The 21,629-nt window shown below is 29.7% G+C and overlaps 1 protein-coding gene across 8 annotated transcripts in view; it reads right to left on the minus strand.

The window, feature by feature from the left end:
• Nucleotides 1-9,285: 9,285 nt before the first annotated feature.
• Nucleotides 9,286-21,629, minus strand: part of LOC101893028 (sodium/potassium-transporting ATPase subunit alpha) — a 123,053-nt gene continuing 110,709 nt past the window's right edge. For 6 of the 8 annotated variants that reach the window (XM_020037539.2, XM_011295116.3, XM_059127135.1 and 3 more), the window contains 3 exons: nucleotides 12,203-12,377; nucleotides 11,903-12,135; nucleotides 9,286-10,116 (listed from right to left, as the gene is read on the minus strand). In XM_020037539.2, the coding sequence (XP_019893098.1) occupies nucleotides 9,996-10,116; nucleotides 11,903-12,135; nucleotides 12,203-12,377 (529 nt within the window). In that variant the 3' untranslated portion in view covers nucleotides 9,286-9,995. Of the gene's footprint in view, nucleotides 10,117-11,902; nucleotides 12,136-12,202; nucleotides 12,378-16,478; nucleotides 16,574-20,117; nucleotides 20,213-21,629 lie in introns of all 8 variants that reach the window. The other 2 variants (XM_011295117.3, XM_011295118.3) reach the window with 2 other exon arrangements.

Here is a 21,629-nt window from a genome sequence, read left to right on the forward strand (position 1 = left end):
TTTGGGATTATTAGATTCCGTAAGGACAACTTCGGAGCCGACTATACTCATTGGAAGTCACTCATATTCCGTTAAAGTCGTTCAAACACCTTTGAAGTCGTCTTGGCCGCTTGAAAGTATTCTCGACTTCTTTGGAATTGTTGAGACCCCTTTTAAGTAGTACTGACTCAATCAATATCATCTTAGTTCCATGAAACCGTCTAGAATCCATTAAAGTCGTTCAGACTCATTTGAAGTCGTCTAGATTCCATTTAAGTCGTCTAGACTCCTTTGAAGTCGTCTAGACTCCTTTGAAGTCGTCTAGACTCCTTTGAAGTCGTTCAGACTCATTTGAAGTCGTCTAGATTCCATTTAAGTCGTCTAGACTCCTTTGAAGTCGTCTAAACTCCTTTGAAGTCGTCTTGACTCTTTTGAAGTCGTCGAGACTCCATTAAAGTCGTTCAGAATCCTTTGAAGTCGTCTAAACTCATTCCAAGTGGTCTAGATTCCTTTGAAGTTTTGTAGGTCCCATGAAGTCCTCTAGTCTCCAAAAAGTCATCTATGTTCTATGGACTCATCCTGATTTCAACGATGACGACCCAGTAAAGTGCTCCATTGAAACTTCCGTGATGTCGTTCATTAATACTCCTTTAAAGTCGTGCCATAAGACCACCTAAAAGCCGTCCATTGAGATCCTCTTAAAGACCTTCATTAAGACTTTTTTTAAATCGTCTATTGAGATGCCTTAAAGTCGATGATTAGTACTCCTGTAAAGTAGTCCCTTGAGACTGTTAGTAGTGTTCAGAGACTCCTTTATTAGGCTCTGCTTAAGTCTGTTCATACCCCATTACAGTACACAGTTCGAGTCCCATGCCTATTGAAACTATTCCAAGTTGTCTATTGGACTCTAGTTGGTAATTTGGACTCATTCCATTTTTGACTCTCCACAATAGCTGAATATTAAAAAACCATTAATCTGATATTTTAGCAGGCTCTATTGGGAATACATCTTTTTTGTCATCGTCAAGATCATGTCACACAATTCCTTTTGATGTATTCTATGGATTTTTTTTTATTCAATAACCCTATTTATTTATAATTTTTTCCGCGTTTTTTCTTTAGAGAATGCCTTCCTCTATGGGAGATTGCATTGTGATTACGTTTAAAAATGTCTTTATAAATGGTAATATTTAAATATTTTAAAGTTGTAGCTTTAATTTGTTAATAATAAACATGCAAACATACACAATTCGTGATGAAGAGAATAAACAAAACATATTTTTCTATTCATTGGCTCTTAGAGGAAAATCAATAGTAAAGCTTTCATGGTGATAATTCAAACATTGTATTTTAATTAGTTTAAATTGCTGTTATTGTTGTTGATTTTATTTATCATTTGTTAAGTAGTTTACTTTGTTGACAGTTCTAAGTTTTTCTTTCTTTCATGGTTGTCCTTCTCATCGGTTGTTCGGTTATTGTTGAGTCCTTCGGTAGTTATAGTTGTTATAGTTGTTTATATAATGTTGCCTTCTCAGCTGTATTAAGAGCTGTGTTTTATAAACTTTTATTGTTGCATCCAGTTCACGTTTTTCTTCACTTTTTGTTAAAAGAAAATCATAATTAATTCGTTTTCTTGTTATATCATTGATGTAATAGCATGTAAAGTAATGTTGTTGATTCTCGTCGTTCAATTTATAGATTATTGATGTGTTGAAATCATTGTTGTGGATAAATGGTTGATGATTTTCTCATCCAGTAGTTTTTATATATAAATATATATGCTGGTTTAAATGTTATGTAAAATATTTTATTTTATTCGAACAACAGTCAAATTGTCAATTAACGAAAAAAAAAAATTATTGCATGTAAGTAAAGTGTAGCCAGAGAGTTTCCACCTATATTAATATATCGTGTTGAAATATTCTTTTAATATATATTTTGATATCTGTATGAGATTAATATTGTATTTCATCTAAATCATCAACTACATAAACATTTGAATTGTGTATATTTTTTTGCATAAATAATAAGTTGTTATGTTGCTTCTTTTTCTTTTTTAATTAAGAAACAAGAGTCCTGATGTTGTTTGACTCTTGAGTAAAATTTTATTCGGTTGGCGTCGATTCAAAGCAATAAATTTTTTTTAACTTTAATTTTTCATGTTGTCAACTTCTAAGTAATTGAATATCTCTCTAATCATATTTGAAACTAAATATCTTAAGTTTTCCTTAGTAATTTTTGTTATATTGTTGATATTTAATATATTTCTTAAATATTGATAAATATGAATGTTGTTTTTAAATTGTGTTTTTTGCCAGGAATTGGCCTTCCAGAATTTATTTTCCTTTAACTCCATGTTTTTTTTTTTCCTTTCAACATAAATCATTTTTTGCGAGTTTCTATTTATGATGGATGGCTGTGAATAGGGATAGCATTCAATTTGATATTATATCCAATCCTTAAAAAAATAATTCTTGTAATTTAACAATCCTAACATATCTTAATGTCATTCGTATAGACTGATCAGATTCTTTTTGTTCCTTCTACTTTGTGTTTTTGGCTTATGCTTCTTGAGAACTTGCCTCTGAAATTTTCTCCGTTATATAGTTCTAATAGGAAAGTCTTTAAAGGTTTCCAAATAACAAGAGAGGGATTTGATGTCACATATGGAGGAAGTTGTTCATTTAAGGTTCCATTTAACACCCATTAAATTCCTCCATCGAGTCTCTGCAAATTGTCAATATCGAATTTTATTGTGTCTCCTTCATATTTAGACTTGTATAAAGAGGCCCTTCAATCCCCTTGTGGATAAATGAAGGTCCCATCAAACTCATCTATAGATACCGCGCATATTCAGAGTACTTTTAAATAGTATAATGAATCCCTTTTAAAGGCGCATACCGAGAGTCCTTTTATATTGTTCATTGGGACACCCAAAGAGACTCCATTAAATTCTTCTAAAGGTGTCCATTGAAACTTCATTAAAATCTTAATAATGACGCTTCTTGATCCTGTATTACGAAGCTTTTTAAAGTCATCCTTCTCCTTTAAAGTTGCCTATTGATACTCTTTTAAGTCGTGTTTTGAGACAACTTCTAAGAACTCTTAAATGGATTTCAAGAGTCGACATTAAAACTCCTTTAAAGTCGTATATCTAATCTTCTCAGAAGTCATCTGTTAAGACCCCTTAAAAGTCGTCTATCGAGACCACTACAAACAGTCTATTAAGACTTCTTCAAAGTAGTATTTTGAGACAGTATTATAGTTGTCCATTGAGACTCCTTTAAAGTCATCTTATATTACTTTACTTAAGTTATCTATTGAGACTCCTTTAAAATTTTCTTTAATTTGGTTTCCTACAACCTTCAAAGACGCCTAAGGACACCTTTCTAGGGATACATGAGTCGACTATTGATTGATCTATTAATCGATCTTTTGTGTGAAAAAAAAAAAACTAAAATTCGGTTTCAACTTTTGTCTGTGGCGAAAATCGAAAGTTGACTTTTTTTAATCGATTTTTGTCGAATTTAATACGAGGCTGTAATTGGCTCATTATTTTTTTATTTTCTATACTTGTAAGCAAAACATTAGAAATTAGCATCTATGTTTGCCTCTAAATATAGTCTTTGGTGTAAAAAGTCAAAATCGATTTTTAACTAAGTTCCCAAAATCGAAAAATTAACTTTTTTTAATTTAAAACCTTTTTTGTTTTTGACTTCGTATCCCTAGACATTAAGAATCCGCCTTTGGACGTAGCAATTCTTTTTAAACTCTTTTTTCTTAAACACTCCTTACATAAACATCAAATTGTTTGTTCACCTCCATCCAAGGCCATCCTACTTTCCGATCTTTTTGAAAGTAATTATTTAAAAAATAAATAAATTATATTTATTTGCGCTCTCTGATTTTGCTGAGAGGACCTTAGAGAAATCATAAAATATTTTGGTCATACATATTTATTTAATACTTAATTCTAATATTTTTTCTTAAAACTACAAATATTGAATGTGTTGTTTTGTCAACATTCAATTGGCCGTAATTCAGATGGTATTGTCGGCGTGTATTTTCTGTATGGTATCTTATTATATGACAGGTTTGAATATATATTTTGAATAATATGGTATTATATTTGATATTATAATATTTTGATATAATATGTGGTTATCATTTCGGGTATTGTTAATATTTTGAATATTGTTTTTTTTTATGTAATGAATTACTTCAAAGGATCTAAGATGTTGTCTGGATCCTCAAAATTGGTATATAAGTTTGTCTGTATTTGTCGTACATTTTTTGTTAAATAAATATTTGTTATATTTTAATATTGTTTCAATGTTGTTGAATTTGTCTTATATGGATAATAATAAGAACAATAAACATGCATTTTTAAGTTTGAATATTCTTATGTTATAAATATTAATTACATTGAAACTGGACTGTCTATGTCATTAATTCAATGTGTATTTTTATTTTCCAATATAAAGCCCCTATTCATCATTCATTATATCTCATTCCATTTCTTTCAATACTGTCCCATTCCATTATATCATTCACCGTTTTTTTAGCTCATTACATTTTCACTTCTCTTATATCTTCTTTTCATTTCCTTCTCTTTGAATTCTAATAATTTAATTCCATTCCATCAATATACTACATTTCGCTTCTTTCAATAAATTTTGAAATCGGTTACATTTCACCTTGACCAGCTGTTTCATCTAAATCATCTGTTTAATCTGTTTAACTACCGGTAAATACCCATTAGGTTTCTTGATGATTTATTAGCTTCATTTACCATGGATGTTACTCAATTATGTTATGTTCCAGAACCTGCATTACATTGTCGTTCACTAGAATACCGTTGTCGTACACCAGAACTCTTAGGCAAATTTAGGAGAAAACACACTAATATGGCTTTTTCTTTTACTACTTTTACTTGGTAGTCTTATACGTGTAAAAGTAGCAGCATTGTTGCCAGCTCCTGATTAGATGTTATGCTGATTTTTGAAGGATTGACATATCAGTTTAACATTTTTGCTAATTTCTCGTTTCTTTATGGGGACACAATATTAATTAACAATCTTTTGAAATAGTTTTATTAATTTCAGATCAGTTTCTCAGTCATAGATGTTAATTTCTTGTTTCCTAAAAAAGCCAATTCATTAATTGTTTAATAAAATTCCATAGTTTACGTTATTTGCCAAATTAATCCGAAGATTTATTAAAACATGCTCGGTGAATGTAAACATGATTCTTTACCGGCAAAATCGTTATATCACAATCCATTTGTGGTTACATACAAAATATTTATTCAGGTTACCGTAATTATTGATCAATAACTATAAACTTCAGGTATATTTTCCGAGGTCAAATCTATTGTGAACCTTCAATTGTAGATTTAACAGGAATAACAAATTGTATGTAAACGTACTCTAACTGAGGGATCTAGTGATCGATAATGTAACATCGCCTATATATTCAATTAATTTCCTTAACCTTTTCAAATCTCAAACTTTGCATAGCATACTTTTAGGGGCCTTTTCCTAAACTTCTTCACATCATCTTTTAACTGATAATAAATATTTTTTTTGTAATAATTTATAATAATAACAATTGTATGTAATATTGCATATATTGAACTCTCCGGACTACACTAACATCAATTTGTGTTTGGGGGTGCTAAATCACTAAGTGTAAGTAATATTGTGGGTCCCGTGTTTGGGACTTTATTTGAAATATATGTGTAAGTTTTAAATATTGTTGTGTTGCATTTTAATATTAAGTTGCAAATAATGATTAATAATTAATACGTATATTGATAGTTAAAATACATTCATTCTGTGTCCATTTCGCTATTTTTCCATTCCATTTTGGCGGTTTAACTTGAATTAACTTGAGAATAACTTTTTTAATTATTCACTTTTGCTTTCATTGCATTTCACTTTTTCACTTGGGATTGCCTTTAGAATTTCGTCTTTCATTTGGTTGGAACTTTGTCTCTGCATTTTTCGCTTTGACTTCCTTGATTTTTCATATCATTTGAGTTTTCGTTTGTTATTTTATTTTTTTCTTTTTTGGAAACTTTATAAAATATATCTTCAAGAATAAATAATTTGAGTATCCAACTCAGATTTATCTTTTCTCCTTAAGACGAGAAGAGTTGAAGTCATTGCTTCAAATGTCCCATGGTTTTTTGAAATTTTAAAACGGAATTTTCTTGGCAAAAAATCCACATGGTGTTAACGTCTTCGATGTTATTTCTATATTTTGCGATAAGAAATGTTCATATTAGGTTTGGCGGTAAAAAATCAGAGTAATCATATATGAAGTCCAATTAACTCCATATATTTTCGTAATGCTTTAAATTAATTATTGAATTGTAAGTTTTCGTCAATGGCTTTAAAATATGAGCCCACAATCGTGTCTATGGTTTGTTATTTCAATTTTGGAATAGAAAAATAGATTTTCGAAATTTAGAAAAAAAATTGTTTTCTTATTACATATTTTTTTAAATATTGTCCGTAAAGGATCACTTTTAATGTATGTTTGCATTTTTAATATTTAAAAAAAATTGTAGTGCAGCTTTAAAAGTAATCATCTTTTATTAAAAGCTCTCAACTAAGACGTTAATTAAAGGAACACCATTATTTCTTTCTCACTTCAAAGGTATTGTCCAAGGGAATCCTTCTTTTTTACTTTCCCTAACTTTGACCACAGTTTTTTATATGTCTCATCAGGTATTAATTAACTTGCTTATGTTAATGTCAATGCCAAAAATGACACTAAATGTATTAAATTTTTATCACTGATCCCAGGAATGATGTCTGGTGCTTTGAAAGGTCCCTCTCTATCTTTCATAAATCTCATTTTTTTATAATAATTTCTGTTTGAAAAGAATTTGAGCCATCGACTCCTCCACAAGAAAAATACAATTCCCAAGATCTGCATTCAAAATGTTATAGGATCTACACCAATGCTGGACCTTGATCTTGAAAATATGAGAAAGGCCTAGATAAAAAAAGAACATTTGAGAAAAAGTTGTGAACGAAAACCCGGACATTTCGGAACACAGACAAACAGACCATGGCAATACCATAAAAAATTTACAACATTGCTTACAGTTCAATACATTAAAAAACTTGAAACGATATACCCTCTTTTTTCATTCCATTTACATACACAAATCGTGTGGTAATAACAAGAATTACAACGAACGGGCAGACTATGGCTCCCCCCGTACCATAGTAGAGGGTATACAAATGTATCATATCTGGTGGCACCAGAAAAAAAGGAAGAGAGGGGGAATGTTTAGTGTACACTTTATCCAACTACCTCAATTCCTACTAATCTTCAGTCAAACGTATAAAGGCGGACTTTTTTATACCACCCAAAATATATCATTTAAACCGAACGTAGGAATTGAGATGGTTGCTCAGAGTGTGCAAGGAGCTTTCACATAGTTCCAATCAAAAAATGCCTTTTTCCAGGTCCTAACGGAAAAAGTTATGCCAACTTTTATGAGACATAATCAGTTTCAAAACTACAGGGAATATCGCATACCAGCGTTATAAAAATTGATTTAAAACAACAAATATCCACTGTTAAATAGAGACCCTTTCATTAAAGCATATTTTTGTTTAGAATTTAAAACTCGAAATTAATGATGTAATTAAATTTGCTTCTTTAAACCTTTAAAAAGAATTAATTATCTAAGATTGAGTTAGATGTCCTTTATTACAGCTTATAAAATGATCTTCAGAAGTTTATTTGTATATGTGAGCCAGAGATTTCGAAGCACATTAGAGAAAAACTTTCTCGATTACCTTTATTCCTATTAAATATAAATTCAGATGATGACTTAAGTGAGGACATTATCTCCTATCTGCCTAGAGACCTTAAGACAAAAGGTCACATAGGAACATTTTAATTGACATTGACAATGGAGAAAAAAATCTGAAGTTGCTTTTACACCAACATGAAATACAGTATGGTTCTGTAATTTTTATTATAAAACAGATGCATTTTTCTTTTCAAATCTGTAGATAATATATTCTAATATATTCAAAACAATTTTTCGATAATAGATCTGACATCTCTTCGGCAGCATTGGAATACTTTGGTTAGCATTGAACTCATTTTTCAGACACAGTGGCCATAAAAAACGCAAAAGCAAAGATAATTTAGGAAATCCAATTTGATACTTTCTGATATCTTGTCTCCACCCCAAAGGGGAAGCACAACATTTTGTCTCCACAATAACAGACTTCTAATTAAAAAAGAGTCGTATGTACTTAGAGGATTATACTACACAAATCGAAATTGAGTGAAGAAAAAGGTTAACATAGTTTTTCTTAGGTTTTTTTAGTTTTTTTTTTGTTTTGTTTTTATTTATTTCATTTAATTTAAATCTTATTTATGTTTTATAATTTAAATTTACTTAATCGTTTAAATAATTATCTTTCTCTTTTTTGTTTTCTTTAATTCTGTTTTTATTAAATAATAATAATTAAAATTAAAAAAAATCTTTTTATTAATAATAATTAGATTTGCTGGATTTTGTTTTGATGTCACTATTCTGCGGGTTTAGTGTTTGGGGTGGCGTTGATGGAGAAAGTAGGGTAGATTGGTGGCTAGCTTTGTTTTGCAGGGCCTAGCTTAAAATAACTGGCCCCTTAAAAGGGTGGCGCATGAGTTATTGTTTTTTAGGCTGTTCTACTATTATTAATTCCAGTTTATTTAATGTTCTAAATTGGTTTTCACTCCAAGGAGCCGTCGTGAGAAATGGTGGAAGGATATTATAAGGTTTTTTTTTGTTTCTTCTTTTTCATTATTAAATATGAAACAAAAACAGAAAATTCAAAAAAACAAAAACTAGTTTCTAAAACATTTAAAAATTACTTAGCATTTTCTTTTAGTTGTTGTTACTAATGCTGTTTGTTGTTGTTCTGCATGTGGTTGTTGTCTGTATGTATTGATTTTACAAATTAATTAAAACTGTTCATTAATTAATAGTAATAATAATAATAGATTTAAACTAGATTTTTAGTTTCTTTTTTTGTTTTTGTTTCTTTTTAACTTTTAGGGTTCTTGTTTTTTCTTTCTTTTATTCATTTATTATTAATAATATTCATCATAACATAGAGGCGGCATACAAGAATAATGCTCCTACTTATTCTTCTAAAAAAACATCTGCATCTTCCACCAAAATAGCGTCTTCCTTTTTTTGTTTTGCTAATCCTTCTCTCTGACTTTTTCACTTTAGTTAGGGTCTCTACATCCAAAAAAACAAAATTTATAAAACATTCGTAGTTGTGTATTCTTTTTTTTCAAGATAGATTCTTGGGTTTCTTCTTGATTTCAAAAATGTCATTCTATTATTGATGATGTTCATTTGTTGTTGTTTTGTTGCATCTTAATTTTAAGTTATAGCAGTATGGTTTTTGTATTTTCTTTTTTTGTATTTTTCTCTAAAAATCCTCTATTTCCTTTTTTTATCTCCTTATTTTTGTCCTTTTTTTCTTTTTGTGTTTTAAAGGGGGCAGAGAGGGAGTTTACTTTTTTGTTTTTATTTTTGTTTTTTGTTTTTATTATTAATCTTTATTTATAATAATTTAAATAACACCAAACATCGAGAGCCATATGTATTTATGTGTGTGTAAATCGTCGATGTTTCCATGTGGTTTTTTAATTCGGTTTCCTTGTTGAAGAAGCTGATTTGATTTTTCTTCCATTTGTTGTTGTTCTAAAAGATGGTGACGTTTTTCATGGTGGTTGATGTAGTTGATTTTGATGTAACAAAGTTGAGTTTGTTGAGGCTTAGCGGGCGGGAGTGGTGGTGGTATGGAGAATAGTGTAGTTGTTTTTTTATTACTTCGTGGATGGCAGCAGAGCTGGATAACTTGAAATGGATGAAGCAGCCATATAACAAAAATAGTATATGTAATAATATAATGTGTGGGAGTGTAGTGGTGGTGGTAGTGTTTCTTTTTTGTGGAGGAGAAGGATGTTTGCTGATTTGTTTAATAGTAGGTTTCTTGTTCCAACCAGCCTCCGGGATTGCGACGCAAGTAGAAACGTCTAGTTTCATCATAAATGAAGATGGCCAACATGAATGGAATGGCTGGGAACCACCAAACGAGTCTGAAATAAAGCAAAACATAGAAATACGAATTAGTAATTTGAAAAACGAGCAATAAATAACAATAATAAAAATATGCTATGACGCTAGCGGCATTAACTGCGGATTTTAAGAATATTTCCTTAAAACTTACAGCCCTAAAGGGTGGATTTTTAAGATTAATTGGAAGTTATAAAATGTAAAATATTTATGAAGAAATAGCAATCATAAAGACTTGATTTTTAAAGGACTTTTTAAAGACTTGATTTTTTAAAGCTTGAACTTCTAAGAAAATTTTTCAAAATTTAACCGCCTAACAGTCGCCTTCGGGGAACATATTACTATCGGAAGTAAACTGCGGATAGTGTAAAGATATACTGGGTAGCTACGAATTGAATAAGCAGTCGCGGACAGTCAGCGACATCAGTCCCTTCACAAGACAATGACGGCAGATGCTGGTGTGGACAACTTGCCACCCTCGGCCAACAAAGCTACAAAAGCAAAAACGATTCAAGATAGTCTGGTACCACTAGCAGGACGGAGCGGCCGCGAAGCCAGGGAGAAAACGACCTTACACTTGACATTGTTGACGACAACAGATCATTTTGGATATGGGACCGTTAAGGCTGAGTCAGGAAAGTATCCCTACAGACTTCTCGACAAGCCCTCTGTCTAATGAGTAGTCCAGGCCTTTACCTGAAGCCAGGGGGTGGACTCCCAAGAAAGACGACCAGACACATTCGCCTGGCAGAAGGCTATCGAGGTAGAAGCAGGACAGAGCGGCGTCTCCATTGACAAAATAGAAGTGTCACTAAGGTCTCCCGACACCAAATAAGGGATGAAAAGGTCGATACGTCGATGGGGATCCATCTAAGTCCATGGATAGGGAATTGATGGATGTATTATAAAACAACATTATGGGAACTCTCGATAAGAAGGATCCTCACAAGCACAACAGTGGTGAAACATTGGTCTCAATAAAGGCGACGGCTGTGGGAAACCCTAATCAACTGGAAAGGTGACTTCGAAGGAAACTGTAACAGAAAATCCTTCGATGTGCCTCTGATGTGCCAAACCGGAGGTAACACTCCCAAGCAAGGGAAGGCGAGACTGTGGTTAAAACTTGGGAACCGCAGACCACAAAAAGGCTGCAAAGAAGAATAGGAAATCAAAGCCTCTTAAAGCCTCGAAATTGATTCAGCCGATTCCATCAGTTGGTTCATCAACGTAACACGTTACTACGGAGAATGTGGTAAAACAACAAATGGGCAGAGCAAAGTCAACCACTACAAAAGCAAGAGCGAGCGGACATAAGGGTGTGTTGTCTGCTGAGTTGCCGATCTCGCTGAAGGAGGCAGCATCAAAGATGACAGTGGCTGTGAAGAGGTTGCGGTCTGCTGACAAGCAGCAACCCAAAGCGAAGAAAATGATGCAACAGTCCGCCTCGTATGGTTTAGTGACGGCAAAGAATGATAGTGGGTAAATGTTTAATCCACAGGATATCGTTTATAAGGACAAAAATGTTCAATCGACACTTAGTGACCTAAGTACTCAATATGAGTATCCTATATATTATATTAACATAGTGATTTAGTTTTAGGAAAATGTATATGCCATAGAGGAGCAATTCTGTTTAAAATCTAGACTCCAGATTTAAATCGAATTTGTGTTAATGAACGGGTAATTTCCTCGGTGAAAAAAATGTATATGTTAAATATGATCACATAGGCCCCATTTTGTTATCTTTAAGATTTTTCTCAAGCTGAGCAGCCTTGATTGTTTTGTGATTTTCTTTTTCTTTATACTTACTTGAGTGGGTACATACGAAGACCCTTCTCCATACCGGGGCAGTATGACAAGAAGGCAGCCAAAATGGTTTCGAACACCAAACCAAAGTTCAAGGCCCAATTTCTCATGCCTTGTTGGAAAATGGAGTTTCGTCGAGTCTTGCAAATAATCAAATCAGCCCATTGTACAACCACAATGGAAACGAAGAAAGCTGTATGGCAGGTGTATTCCAAAGTTTTGCGATCGCGATAGGTCTGCAACAAAGAAATAAACAAAGATTAGACTAAATCCAAATGCATAAATAAAATTCTGCAAACGTACCCATTCTTGACCATAGGAATCGGTTAAATCATTGACAGCCTTGGAATCCCACATCTTACGGATGCCGAACAATGTCAGTGGCAAGAAACCATTTTCAGCCATGATGACAAAGTAGACAAAGAAGCCGGCAGCAGCTTGGATCATACCAATTTGACCGTAGGCCATGGAAATCAATCTGTTTGATTTTTACACGTAATTGGGGAAATAATTGGAATCATTAATAATTGTGTTGAGATTAAGCATATGTATATATATTTTTTGTTATAAGATTTATGTTTAAAAATGTGTTAGTATTTGTTTTAAGTAAAAAAAGGTATTTCTTTCACTTTATCTGGTTAGTTTTGAAATGAGTTTAGAATTTAGCATTTTTTTTATTAGTAAAGGAAGGAAGTTTTTATTTCAAAAAGAAGAAAATATTTTTAAATTTTATGTTAAAGTATTTATGAAATATTTAAAGAAAATTTGTTTTTTGTAATTTAATACTTTAACATTACCTGAATATTTTTTTATTTAATTTTTGTATTATTTTATTGTATGCAACCAACACCAATTAAACAATTTTGGTTTTTTTAGAAAATGCTAAATTTTCTTTAGAATTTTGAACAAATGGTGGATTTTTTTTTTGTTAGTGAATCAATCGAATCGAATTTGTATTACAGGTGAGAATTTTTGGTTCTGTTTGAGGGGGTGGTGAGTGAACAAGAAAATTTGCTACACTTTGTACAAAGTAAAAAAAAAATAGTTAGAGTGATATACAAAGTTCAGAGTTCGACAGAGCGAGTTACGGGGTGAAAGTATTTAGAAAAAAGCTTTTTAAATATTTTCTTTAGATTTATTTTTCGACTCTTTCAAATTGTATGCGAAGCCTTTACTTGTTATTTTTCTTACATACAAAGACATGTTTAAAATATACACTAGGACAAGGGTGGCATTGATTGAAAGAGTTCCATTTTTAAAGCATTGTTGTTAAAAGCTTTGTTTTTTTAGTTTAAGTGAGGAATTTGTTACAAATGCGTGGTGGTGCCATTAGGCAGCGGGCGGCTTTAATTAGCGGCAAGAGCAAAAACAAAATTTCAAATGTTGAGTACCATATTCATTTTTTCTTTGAACAGTAGAAATGTAGTATATTTTTTTTTTTGGTTTTGTTGGAATTTTGTTTTTGGAAAAATAAAAAAAGCTTGAAGATAATATAACGGTTTCTCCATCGCGAACAAATCATGTTTTGATTAAGAAAAGCGATTTTTAAATTATTATTAGAACTTTAGTCTTCATTAAAAATTTGCTCGCCATAGAGAAACGCTTTACAAGAAATAAAGGTGAAAAAAGCAAAGCACGTTTAATTAAAGCAATAAAACAAAAAATGTGATGATTTATTTTAAATATAGAAAATATAAGCTTGAAATATTTGCATCATGCCATAGGTGTTTGTATTTACATTGAGAGATGGTGAATGAGTTTTTTTTACTAGAAAGCTTTTCATGCCTTTCATATGCTTAGAATTAAAAAAGGTAAATATAAATAATAATAAACAATGTAGATGATGAACAACAAGAAAAAATACAAATAGTAGAAGAAAAAATCGTGCAATTTATTTTTGTACATCTCTACACCCAAGAATATGGGCGAAGAGAAGATATCCCATTTTTTAGAGCTTTATTTTCTGTGTATGAGCTTTTTGACTTGTTGAAATTGAAATAGAAGGCATTTGATTTACTTACGCTTAAACCTGGTCATTATTTTTTCGTATTTTTATAACTCTTAAAATAGTTGATTGAAATAAAATTAAAACAATCATCCAAAAAAAAAGAAGAATATTTTTAGGTAAAGAAACGTCTCAAGGGAATATAGAGCCTATATTTCTATACATCAACCACACACAAAAAGAATACCAAAGGTGGAATATTGAAATTGATTTCTAAGACTAACATCCTAAGCTTAAATTCAGAAACAGATAATATTCATCAGGAGAGCAAAAAGGAAATATTAATATTCCTTTCTTATTTATTCCGAAAAATATTTTCTGTATCCTTCTTTGAAATATATTGGAATAATTTGTTCAATTCAGTGTGATGTTACTAATTTTATCTGAGAGTTTTTATTTTAGTGTTAAAAACCAAGAAGAGCCTAAAAATACTAAGAATGACATTTTTAAAACTAAATTCCTAAATTGTAAGAATAAGATTATCTAATATACAATTTTGTAAATGTTTGCAACTATGTATAATTTTGAGAAATTTTGCCTATAAGTGTATGTTGATAGTTGAATCATGCAATAGAAGAAGGAATTGGAACTGTGTAAAATGGACTTTACTTTTAGGAATTTGACGAAAAGTACGTGTTGATATCAACCATATTGGCGTTCATTTAAATTTACAATAACACACATTACGAATGGCGCCTAATGTGGTAAGGAATGTGTTCCCAAAGAGCTGGAGTAAGTATTTAAATTCTAATTGAATGTATTTTTGGCAGATTTTAGCTACGTCGAGTTTCCTAAAATATTAAGAGCTGAGAAAGTATTTATTTTAAAGTTTACAGAAACAAATCCTCCATAATATGTTTTATGGATGACTGGCGCCCAATGAAAAGTTTTAAACAAATGGTTGATTTTAAAGGGACTTATCATGTTTATGTCCCTAAAAATATTTATAAAAACTATGTAAAAAATAAACAAATAAAAATAGATAATAATTTAATAAAATATCTAAATTTTCTAAAATTCTAAAGTTTTTTTACAACATGGGGCTTTTTCCTGAACGAAGTCGAAAACACTTTTTTTCTAATTTTTTATGTTCTATGCTTTTGAGTATACATATATAAATATAAAAATAAAAATTATCAAAAATATTTTGTTTTTTTTTTTAAATAAAATATTAAGATTTTCTGAAAAAAGCTGCAACAAAATATTTCTATATTTTTGGACTACGCGTTGTTCACTACTTATATTAAAAATATTGTATTTTTTATATTTTTGTTGCTATGCATTGTTGACTGCTAATGTAACTAAAAATATATATTTTTAAGGGGGGAATTAAAATATGTATTTCGCTATATAACCAAAGCTATGTATGTAAAAAGATTTTTACCTAATAATAATAAGTTTCTGGTTTTTTAATTTTCTACCCAATTTATTTTTTCAATTTTATATAGACAGGAAAAAACATTTAGAATTTTGACACCCATAAAGAAAATGAAAATTGAGTGAATCGAGTTATCAATCTTAATCCAATATAGTAACCAATGAAAATTTAGTTTCCATAAAAAAAACATTCAGAAAAATTGGTGCTTGTTATGAGAAAACAGATTTGTTGTGGTGGAGAATGAAGAATGATAAAGAGAGAGAGAGTAAGAGAGAATAACATTTTTCTGTAAAAAAATTACATGTAGAAACCAATTTTGGATTGAAAAAAATTTAATTTAGAAAAATGTAATTGTTGTTATTTATGTTTATATTATTGTTTTAATTATTGTAATAGATAAGAATTCTCTTTGTTTTACGTTATACAGAAAGTATGAAGTATTTTTTTTTTTTTTTTTGGCGGAAGATATCTTTTTTACAACTTATGTAGACAACAATTACAGTTTTTTTTTTTTTTTTTTTTTTTTGATGAAAACCATGAAAAACTTGAAAACAATGTTTTTTCCATTCAAACAATTAGAAAATATAATGAATATGAAAAAAATCTGCGAATGAGATTTTTTCGTTTTTGTTGCTGTAATTTTAAAGTGTCTAACGGTCAAGTTGAACGGAACGACAAATGAACAAAATTTCGTAGACACATAACTGAAATCAATGAAAACGTAACGGGGGAAAACTACAAAACATATACAAACAAAAGTTGTATTTGGTCTATTTTTGGGGGTGGGGCAACTGTGTGTGGTTTTTGTTTTGTATGCCAATTTTCGGGAGTTGTAAAATATTTTTTCAATTTAACTTTGTCTTTTTGTGGTTCGACAGGGAGGGTGTGACTGAGGCTGTGTCAAACTTGTATGCCAATTTCGTGGGAAGAGATTTTGAAATTTATTTTGTTTTTGGGTTTTGTGTATTTTTGCGGTAGTGTATTGGTTTTGGATGTGAATTTGAGTTTTTTCGTTCTCGAACAAAACAATATCTAAATTTAACAATGCAACTAGAGAACACTCTAAAGTAGGCAACTTTGTTTTTTGCAACAAAAAAATTGGTTTGATTTTTTTGGAACTAAGTTGTAGTTGTTTGTTTTGTTATTGTGTTTATTTATGTTTTTGTATTTTTTTCTTAAATTTCTATAATTCTGACCTGCGATTGACCAAGTTATCACGATAGGGATCTCGGGGTTGTCGTTTCATAATGTCACTCTCAGCTTGCTCATAGGCAAGTGAAATGGCCGGTACCTTTTTTTTTTGGGTTATTGTGGTGGTTCGTTTTGTTTTGTTGAATGTTTATGGTTTTCAAGTGTTTTGATTTTGTAAATGATAGTTTTGACGTTTCGAGTTGAGTTTTATCATTATTAATATTTGTATATTTATAAAGAGAAGAGTAAGGTAATAATAAAACAGTGCAGAGTTGGTTTTTTTGGTTGGTTGATTGGTTCGGATAAACATTATAGGTAAAAAGAATTTCAAGAAAAATGTTAAAAGGAAAAAAATTCATAAGAAGAAAAATAGTATAATTAGAATGGTTTCTAATTTAAGGGGCGTGTGTTAACTGGTTTTCAATTTTGTTTTTGGTTTTTGGTAAAAGTTTTCAAAAATTATTAAAACTAAATAGTTACTATGATAGTTTGTTTTTTAGGAGATTTTGCAGTTGTAGCTAATACTTATCGACTTAAAAACGAAGAAGTTTTGGTTTTCATTTTATGAGATTTTTTCTAATTTCTAATAGTATGTGAGTCTTAGAATTTTATAACGATTTTAATGTTTAATAATAGCCTTAGATAGTTTCTAAAAATTAGTATTTCTTTCAAAATAATAAAATTTCAAAAAAAAAAAAAAAAACTATGTTTATGCATTCTTTTGTTTAGGAAAAAGAAACATAAAAAGAAATATTGTTATGACATCACTATAAAGGAACAAAATTAGGAGACTTGCACGAAAATCAGAAATGAAGAACCCAAGACGAGAGATAGAGGTAAATATGTTTGAATATCAGGGAGTTGTTTGTGGGTGTAATTGTAAGATATGAAATATTCATTGTGGAGGTATATTTAATGAATGTTGTAGATGTATTACTTTTTATCATTCTATATATAGTCTAAAAGTATATATCATATATTATTTGGCTAGTTTACCTACTATGGTCGGTATAAAAAACGCTACAAAAGGGAAGACTTTACTTGTAGATCTATATACACACACTAGGGGAGAAGATAATTGTGTGAAAGTTGTCCATACTTTCCAAATTAAAACTACTTAAAATTTAAAAAAAAAGAAACTTGAATTTTCGAAGTACATTTTTTGCGATTGAAATTACAAGTGTGGATATTTTAGATAATATTTCTCAGAGCCACAAACTTGGATTTAAAAAAATATGTTTTTCCTATATTCGACATTTTTTGATTTTAGGAGTATTTTTCAAAGAATTCGTTTAAATTTGCAAATTCCTTCCAAATGGTGGAGGGTATTTAAATTTAGGATCTGTCGAACCCACTGCGATTTTACTTGTTTTTCTTATTCTCTCCTATAAAATATTTGTTTTGCAGTTCAAATTTATGATTTTGAAAATGACTTTCATGGACATTTCCTCACAATTATTTCTCTACACACCTATAGTTTATAGGTTTATATTCGATGCTATTAGAAGAACAATTATAGAAACTGATCCCAAATTGAAGTTTTCTTGATAGTGAAATTAAAAAAAATTAAATGAATAAAAATCATTTCGAACTGAACTTACCTTAACACAATTGTGGATATTGTGAGAAGAAACATTTGTTGAAGCCTTTATAGTGAGATTACTTTATGTTATGAAATACAATGATTTCAAGGCAAATCAAATATATTTGCCTAAAAGTAGAATACATAATTTTGACATTTTTTTAAAAAAAAAAATGTTTAGACAGAGATTTTTATTTTTGATTTTTTGAGGAAATTAATTTTTTGACGAAATCTTTAATTATTTTAATTCATTTGCATTTAACTTTTTATTATACTTCAACAAATGCTAATCTTTTTTGTTATTTCTTGGGTTAGGGGATGGATTTCCTAAAAAATCCATTTTATAGTTACGTTAAAAGCCAAAAGAGTAGACAAATATTTTGAGGCCGAGTATATAAATAATAAATATATGTATATATAGGTATATGGCAAATTCTATATATAATATTTAACAAAATTCGTATATTTTATTCAAAAAAGGCTAAGAAAAATGGGGAAAGAGAGACAGCATGGAAAAAATATATTTTCTTTTACTGATAACGAGCATAAATATTCGAGTAATAAGAGTAAAAACAGATTGTAGGTATGGTTAAATAAGTATACGTTATTGTGGTAGGAGGGAATATACATATTTTTGTTGGGCGGGGTGAGGTTCGATTAATCAAAAAATTTATTGATTTAGAATGGGGAGTTGGCTGGTGAAAGAAATTGGACAGCGCAGCTTGCAATTTGAGAGGAAGAAAAAATTGTATATGAGGCAATTTGGATTTTGCCATAAAAATCTTGATATTATTGAGCTGAGTATAATTATATGTATATATGGTGAGAAGAGAGAAAGACGAAATAGAGAGAAAATTTTCTAGCAAAAAAAAAATATATAGTATGTATGAGAGCTAACAAATATATATTTTCCTTAAATAAGAACATTTTTTAATGAATATTAAAGAAGATATTATAGTTTTTCTTTGTGTTTCTAAATAGAAATTATTTTTATAATTGAATTACTTCATTTTAAGTAAAGAAGTTTGAATTTAAAAAAATGTAACACAAAAGTTCAAAGCAATAAATTAAAGCACAAAAAATTAAGCTAAAAATTGATATAAATTTATTTTAAAATATTCAAAGCAAAACAAAGGAAAGCTACACAAAAATTAAGGTATATATTTTTTAAAAAATATATTGTAATATCTACACAAAAATAATAAAAACCAACGCAAATTTAAGTTTAGAGAAAATAAAAAAATGAAGTTGATAACATAGAATTTTAATAAAAAAATTCAGAGCCCAATAAAATTAATTTTACTTTGATCAAATATTCATTGGCTAACACTAATTTTTTTAACAACAATGTATATATTTTTTAGATACAAAATATCATATACAAAAACTTGAGATTTTTAAAATATAATTTTTTTGGAAATATATATATATATTTCATATATATATTTTTTTAATCGAAAGATCATTGAAATTTTAAATGGAAAAATATCTGTTATTTTGGGCTAATATAAAATTGTTCTAGTCAGCTGTAATTTAATATATTTTCGTTCAAAATATTATAAATGACCATAAGATTATGTTTATTGGGCGAAAAAGACAAGCATAAATAATTAGGATAAAAAGTTAAATGCTCAAAAAAAAATTTATTTTTCAGGAAAATGTACTTTGCTTTTAAGTTAGAAGAAAATAAAAATATAAAAAAATGTTTAACTTTACTCTGTTGTTGAGAGAGAGCTCAAAAGGGAAAAATACGCATTTGTTTTTTAGAAAGAAGAAGGACCCCTTTTGCTTTGGGATTGTTTTAATTTTACTTAACTGGTTTGGGGTGTCAAGAAAGAAATCGAAAAAATAGTGTTTCAAATAAGAACCCCAATGCCCCTAAGGGCTTGTGGTGTAAGGCAAGGGTGCTAATTGTTTAGGCCTATCTTGGTTGGTTGGTTTTTATTAATAAAAATTATTTTAAAGTGAATTTCCTTTTTTGAGATACTTTTCAAGCTGTATATATATATCTTTAAATAAATTCGAATAGAAAACATGATGATGACACAAAGAAAAACTTTACCTTTCATTGACCAGCTTATCGCTAAATGGATTTCTGGGCTGACGTTTCATAATATCTGATTCAGCTTCTTCATAGGCTAGGGAAATGGCGGGTACCTATGTTGTTGTTGATTTGTTTTTTTTTTTTGTTTTTACAAAATATATAACACAAGTTTTCACGCATTTTGGGGTGGTATCGAGGCGGAGGGGAGATGGGTGGTCGTTCAGCGTTACAAAGTTTTTTTTTTTATTCAGTTGATAATTTAGCAGAGAGGGTTTTCGGGTAATTGTACAAGTTTCAGTGTTTGGTATGTATTTTTTCGTTTTGTGGATGGGGGAATGATGAAATAGATGGTATCGTATGGAAGTTTTGGTAAATTTTAATAAATCGCAAAAATCAAATCATTTGTGTTGTTTTATATGAAATCAAACAAATTTTCGGTTCGTAACACAAAACGATTGAACGTAGAGGAGGAAATGTGTAAAAAAAAACAAAGAAATGAAATATTAATATTATTTGGAAAAAAGCTTACTGGGTTCTGCTTTACACAAAAAAGGAACACAGTTAAGGATCATAAAAAATCATTTAAACGAAACTTACAACAAACGCATAGTTCATTTGTTCTCACAAACAATGGATATTTGGTAACACCTAAAGTATAAACCTAACCTATACAAATATGCCTAAAAGTAGGCAACACTTCCTATAAATATTATTTATAATCTTATAAGCTAACTCATTGGAACGTAAATAGTAATATTATTTCAAACATACATACAGAACTATTTATAAATTAACTTAACCTTAAAAGTGCATACAAATTTTATACGGGGAGTTATAATGGGGCATAAGAATAAATTTCATATACTTTGTGTGTATTTTTCAGTTTATAGGTAAATATAAATTTATATTTTTATAAATGATAATTTATTATAAAAAATAAAAAGCATATTTTTAACAGAAATATTTCTAAAAGCCAATGAAAGAAATTTTGGAAAAGTTTCGCTCTAAGCATTTTTGCCTAAGCTACACAAAATGAGTGATAGGCACCAGCTGTTGTATTTAAACTGGTCTCAGATGAAAGTAAATTATTTTAATTTAGCGTTGCCAAAATTGATTGAATTGAATTTATTATTCTGAAGATAAAACAACTGTTCCTATTCACAAACGTTTTGCTTCTTCTAGCTGTACTGTTAGGAAATCTGCCACCTGTAATGGGATGTTCTAACTACGTTTTTATTTATCTACAAATATCAGAAACTAAAAAAACGAGAAAGAAAACCGCTTTTCTTGGCTTCTTAAAACGGAGTAGTTATCTCGTCTTTCATATGGCTTCAACAGTTAGTGCATTTTCAATTTCTTAGCTGTATTTTATGGAAGACTTTTACGAACAATAATGTCCGGACAGAAATGGAATTTTTATAAAAATTAAAATGGTTGAACTTTAAACGTTTTTGGTTTTTTATGTTATGGGTTTCCTATGGGTTTCTTTTACCAAAACAGATTTTATTTGAGAAATTGACTCGTAACTGT

Source organism: Musca domestica, unplaced genomic scaffold, assembly GCF_030504385.1.
Source record: "Musca domestica strain aabys unplaced genomic scaffold, Musca_domestica.polishedcontigs.V.1.1 42, whole genome shotgun sequence".
Lineage (NCBI taxonomy): Eukaryota > Metazoa > Arthropoda > Insecta > Diptera > Muscidae > Musca > Musca domestica.